Source organism: Vollenhovia emeryi, unplaced genomic scaffold (assembly GCF_000949405.1).
Source record: "Vollenhovia emeryi isolate VEMERY1.0 unplaced genomic scaffold, V.emery_V1.0 DF939247.1, whole genome shotgun sequence".
Classification (NCBI taxonomy): domain Eukaryota; kingdom Metazoa; phylum Arthropoda; class Insecta; order Hymenoptera; family Formicidae; genus Vollenhovia; species Vollenhovia emeryi.
Genome location: NW_011967119.1, coordinates 1 through 6,123, shown reverse-complemented (window position 1 = coordinate 6,123; position 6,123 = coordinate 1). Strand labels below are relative to the sequence as shown.

At 32.1% G+C, this 6,123-nt stretch overlaps 1 protein-coding gene across 2 annotated transcripts; it reads left to right on the top strand.

Annotated features, from left to right (window-relative positions):
• Positions 1-1,096: 1,096 nt before the first annotated feature.
• On the top strand, positions 1,097-4,884 carry LOC105559953. 2 transcript variants are annotated; one of them, XM_012008629.1, is made up of 7 exons: positions 1,097-1,645; positions 2,256-2,589; positions 2,712-2,973; positions 3,049-3,165; positions 3,579-3,669; positions 3,736-3,878; positions 4,079-4,884. In XM_012008629.1, the coding sequence occupies exons 2-7, from the start codon at positions 2,484-2,486 to the stop codon at positions 4,230-4,232; spliced, it is 873 nt and encodes a 290-aa protein (XP_011864019.1). In that variant the 5' UTR covers positions 1,097-1,645; positions 2,256-2,483; the 3' UTR covers positions 4,233-4,884. The 2 variants fall into 2 exon arrangements, with proteins under 2 accessions (XP_011864019.1, XP_011864018.1); XM_012008628.1 differs by lacking the exon at positions 1,097-1,645 and having other exon boundaries at positions 1,992-2,589.
• Positions 4,885-6,123: the final 1,239 nt, after the last annotated feature.

Below are 6,123 nucleotides of genomic sequence, written 5' to 3'. Positions count from 1 at the left end.
TCTTCTCGCGTCAATTTCCCATTTTATTTCCAGTTGACTTTAGTCTGAAACATTGACATTTAAAGTTCGAATTTAAGTTCTTAAATTGATTTGGAATGGTCAGTTTTTAAAAACAGAAATAAATTACTAAATTCAGAATTTTAATGGCAATCGCATGGAGAAGAAATCAAGCAAGCAGTTTTAAGAAAAGAGAATACATTGGGCTGGGAAGGTCTCCTTTACGAATTCGCCTGACTTAGCGCCTTCGGATTGTCAATTATTCTGGCCGATGCAGCATGCTTTAACCGAACGATGCTTTCGAGATGTTCAAAAATAGCTCGACGATTTCGGTGCCAACAAACCATGGTTTTTTACAACACAATCCCAAAGTTATTATAGAAGTTACCAAGTAGATAATAAAGGACAATATTTCCTAGTTTTATGTATAATACTTATCAAGGTGTCAAATTCGTTTGGGACCATTCCAAAAATTATGGTAGATTGGATCAAACTGAGAAGAAAAGTGGTATATTATTTTGCAAAATTCGTAATAATTATCGTGTAATTAAGAAAAACGTCTGAGCCAATAAGCACACGGAGGAGCGGAAGGCCGGACTCGGCAGACACGTAAAATGGTGTATTTGTTGACGTGTCTCAGGATCCGATTGCAACATCACAAAATTTACATACACAAAGAAAAACGTTGTTTTTTTTCTTTAAATGTGCATTACTCCGCGAAAAATGATCGTATCGAGCTCGGTAAGCAAGCATTTTAAAGCTAACGCTCTATAATTTGATGTGCACTTTGTTATATTAGGCTGCGATACCTGATTCATGCCATGCACCGTCGCAAATTGGGACGTTCAATTATCAATTTTGCATCGTCTCACTTTATCATTCACCATTTTTAAAAAATGGCCAAGCATAATTGCCATTCAAATATTCTTAAAGAGGATTTTCCGACCTTTATTTTCCATTGTATTTATTTTTATCTTTATTATTTACCAAATTATGATCACTTGAAATTTGGTACATTTCTTCCAAATTTTTAGTGTACCGCTTTTTTTGCGACTGAGTCTATATATATATATATATATATGTATATGTATATGTATATATACTTTCTTCATGTCAAATGGAAAATTAGTGTTAGTTGTTTAACTTATGACTTACAATGCACTGTATAATTCAATATAAGATGAGAAAGTCACCCCATGATGTTACTTACGAAACTGAAACCTTTCCTATTGCTAAGAAATAGAAGTCGTAACTGCGTTTGCGCAAGACAATTATTCAAGCTATATAAGTTTAAGAAACGTTATTTTAAATTACAAATTATGGTAATTCTGTATAATTCACATCTGCCTACACCATGCTCTATAACCTGCTTCAATGGTACAATAGCATAATTATCTTCTCCCTACTGTTCTCATCGTATCGATCGTTTGAAATTCACAAAATATTCGAGAAACATAATTCAATTCTTACCGTGGATGCAGTTGCATCGCAGTTCGCGTGTGAAATGTATTCGATCGAAGAAAATTATTTCAAGATTAATCGAATAATTCTTAAGACGCTTGGGCTATGGCCCTATCAGCAGTCATATTTTACGCAAATACAAAATGTGTTGTGTGCTAGTGTTCTTTTAACAGCTATTCTCGTTCAGGTTTACCAAATCTAAACTTTGTATTGTTATATTGAAATAGTAACATTTATTATAGGTACACACGGAAAGAAAAATGTTGCTGCCGTAGCTACAAACTGCATGTGGCAACTAAATTTCAGTATTAAAACATAGACAGCTAATATTTAATTGTAATAATTAAATAGTAAAATAGTAGTAATAATTAAATAGTAAAATAGTAAAAAAAATTTGCTACTGTGCCTATTGTGTTAGGTGCGACAGCAACCCGTTTGCTGCAGTTTGAAAATTTATAGTTATGCAGTAAAATAGTTTTAGCAAACCATGATTAGTTACGGTAGCGGAAATTTGTTTTTCCGTGTATATTCAGGGAATTAATAGGTACTATTTTATTTTGTCACAACTTTCTTGTTTGACGTTTAATATACGACCAATTTTTATTAGCACGTTTATAATAATAAACTATCTTTTGTATAAATTCCTAAAAAATAATCATGTTTTATCTTTCATAATATAATGCACATACTGAATATTACTTGCAATAGCAGTTGCAATATTATAATCATCGTTGCCTTCACGCTTCAAGCTAAGCTGTGTCGCAATTTTCAACCAATACCTTAATTGTTGATTTTAGTTGCTGGTATTTGTTACAACTCAGTACAGTACGGATCTTCTTTTCAAGATTCTTTCCTTCGTCTTACCTGTTCTTTTTATTTTCATAAAATATTTCCTTTTTCTCACTAAGACACATAGCGTAAGTTCAACAAAACAAATCGGTTATTTAAATAGTTAGTTGTAACATCTACAATGCCAAGTATATTCAAAATGTTGATAAGAAAAAATGAAATAGTTGCAACAACTAATGGAGCAAATGAGAAATGACTGGAATTTGTTGAAGGATAAATTGGAAATTGATATTATCAAAAAATATGCTAGTTATATGAACATTCTCACAATAAGTATTATAGGTAACGCAACTTGTAATAATATTTTAACATATTTTTACTGATGAGACGCAAAATATTGTGGCACATATATTTCGATACTTATTTGAAATAATTAATTTCATATTAGATTTATTATTTCCTAGTGTTTTGTTATATTTCCATATTCTTGTACATAATATTTCAACGTCTGCCATTCATCCTTGACTTCATATTACCAGTGAACGGATCACGACCTTATCAACTTCTCATGATCACGGAATATTTTGTTGATCATGATAAATATATTCAGTTTATATTATTACATGAGTTGTTAGTTGGTTATATAGGATTAACTGCAGTAGGGAGCACTGGTACGACATTTATTATATTTATGTCGCATGTATGTGCATTACTTGAAATCACAAGGTAATATAAAATGTATTTATTATTCCTTGTCGATCACTTGCTTCAATCATAATATACATTAGTAAATTCATATAGCTATCGAATAGAAAATGCTTTCGAGAGAAATATATTAGCAATGCCTAATCCCAAAAAGCAGTATCTACTTCACCGGAGGATTGCACATGCAGTTGTTATGCATCAGAGAGCTGCTGAGTTAGTATATTTTTATTGTGAAACCTTTTGTAAGGTAATTTAGTTAGGAACTATTTCTTCTTTCTGTTACATTTAATTTTAAGGTTTCTGAATCGTAAATGTATGTTTAACATTTAGGTCTTATTAATATTATACATCTTTGCAATAAATGCAGTTTTAAAAGCACAAATTGAACTTTATATTTAACTAATATTCAATAATTAAATTGACATATAGTATTTGCAATTAATTTTGTAATTCGGTCAAATTTAACAACATAATATTTTTGTGAAACATTGTGTACAATATTTTGAAACAGCTTTAAATGTGATGTTTGAATATTCTGTACATTCGTGAAGAACCATAATACTTACAGCTGTATTTATATTTGTATGATTAATGTAATAGTTTCAATATTTAACTTTTCATTTAAGGTTTAATGAATTTCTGAATTCTGCGTTTTTGGTATTATTCTCTCTTCTGATAGCAGTTGGCGTTAGTTCTTTAGCTCTCAATCTTTTTCTAGTAAGTAATAATTTTCTTTATTGTATTTAATTTTGTACTGCTTTTCAAGTAATAAATTTATTTCAGTTCTGTCGACTAATACTATCAAATGATATCGGTAGAGCATCTATAATAGGTCTACTCACATTTACTTATTTCATATATATGTTTATTTTCAATTACTGGGGACAAGTTGTAATCAATAACGGAATAGATTTATTCAAAGTCACGTGAGTATTTTGTTTTTGCTTATTGTTATGTTGTTAATAATCACATTTTAATCCTTACATTTGATTCAAGTACCTTAAACTTAAATTAACCGTTATTGTGTGTTCTATTTCGGTATTAAAAATCTGACGTTAATTTAGCGCTAATTAGTAAAATTTCTTTAATTGTTTATGAGTTTGCAAATTAAATTTTATGATTATAGATATAATGGGTCATGGTATGCAGCACCATTGTCTAATCAAAAGCTGTTATTATTTATAATGCAAAGAGGGATGGAACACCTTAGCGTATCGTATTTTAGCGTATTTGTTGCATCCTTGGATGGTTTTGCTACAGTAAATTTAGATTTTTTTTAACAGAAATGAAAATTGAACTATCATACTAATGTTTATGTAATGTATAGAGTAATATTTATCTTTCAGTTGTCAAGTACAGTAATATCCTACTTCATGGTGATGTATTCTACACGACAATAATAATCCAAAGAGATGTGACCAATAAGTTAGTGAATTTTTTATTCCAAACACTTGACATGCATTACAATGTAAATGTACAAATAAAGTATTAAGAACAAAAAATATTTTATTCGCGTTTCTGCAATATATAGTAAGTAATGTTAAATGAATAAAGAGGTTTGAAAGAATCACTTGTCATTAATGTCATATCGACTTATTTTTTAAACACAAAAATAGATTTTGATTATTATTTAATATAATGGGGGATGTTCCGCAGTGTTCTGACCGCCGTTCACGGGACGGTAAAGAGGAATAAACCAACAGAAAAGTCTTCTACGATTTTGCAATTGGAGCAATAGTTATCGAGATATTGATAATCAAAAGTCGCCGTATTAGCCCGAGCTACTGCCAAATGTAAGCGTGCGGTGCGATGTGTCCACCCATCAGCCGTCGCTCGCGGCGGTGCGCGGCGGAACACCCTGTATATGGCGTATAATATTTATTATTTAAAATAATTTTTCTGGTGCATGGCTGCATAGTTGGAAAAAGTAATTCGAATTCTGGCTGAGGTTACATTCTTCGCAAGAAATTCTTTACAGTGTATGTTTCCAAAGGATATTTTAAAAATATCATTAAATTGATTATCAATTTAATTACATGTAGGGTAGAGCGGGGCTAGTTGAGCATAGGGGCAAGTTGGGCAACGCGATTATCTTAGTTAACAAAACACGTGCGAACATGTTTATACGCGCTTAAAGAACCGAGTAGTGCGAGAAGACCTCGCCGTGTTATGCAGTCTTCGTCCGGCCGTCAGCTAACATACAACTGCGACTTATTTGTTTGGAAGGTTAACAGTAAAATTATTAGTTCATCCCAGCTTTTGGTCTACACGGTATATAAAGTTACTATCCAAAACCAGATAATTTTTTTGACATATGTAATTATATCACTTTTTAACTGTAATGTTAAAGTTCCGGTTTTTTATTATAAAAAATATTTTACTTTTGTATTACATGTGCGCAATATTGCTTGTGGGCAATCGGTTTGTAGGCAATCGGGAATGTCGGCAACTGAAGCTGTCGGCAAAATGTTGTGGGCAAACGAAGCTGTTGGCAATCGGGAATGTCGGCAAACGGGACCCTCCCCCCTCCCCCCATCAACTTTAACTCTCGAATAACGTTATTGACTTTCAATAAGTGCTCTTGACCTTGAAAAGCTATTCTTGACCGTCAAGAGCAGTCTGTAATAAAAACCGTTTTGAACTTGACGATTAGGATTGAATAAATCGATAAAAAAATTTGACATTGAACTTGAAGATCAAAGACAACTTTGGCGGTGCCTTATATGATGATTTTTCTAATTATGGCTTAGAAAATCTGACAGCGAACAAACATTTTTATACATTCTGTACAAGCAACGATTACCGATTGGATGTGTGGAATTATATCTATAAAGTAATAATTAAACCATTGTAATCAATTATATGTAGATAAGAATCTTACATTATATCCAAGAGGACTGAAAGATGATGCAAAGTAAATCAGAAATTGATATTGTGGAGAGACATGTTCATAATAGCCGGAATTATGCAATCTATACAGGGTGAGTCACAACATTTGTGCCAGAGCTCGTGAGAAGGTAGAACGGATCGAGATGAACAGAAAAGTCCTGAACCATTTGCAATTTTCGCAATAGTTAACGAGTAATAAATTATCGAAAATCGTCGTCTTTGCCCTGCCCACTATCCAATTCGAGCGCGTGGCGAGATGTGACCGCCCGGCGATCGATACTG

Coding starts and splice junctions, on each gene's coding strand:
- LOC105559953 (XM_012008629.1), top strand. CDS start 2,484: ATGGAGCAAATGAGAAATGACTGGAATTTGTTGAAGGATAAATTGGAA. Junction 2,590..2,711: donor TCTCACAATAAGTATTATAG/GTAACGCAACTT, acceptor ATTATTTCCTAG/TGTTTTGTTATATTTCCATA. Junction 3,166..3,578: donor ATGCATCAGAGAGCTGCTGA/GTTAGTATATTT, acceptor TTTTCATTTAAG/GTTTAATGAATTTCTGAATT.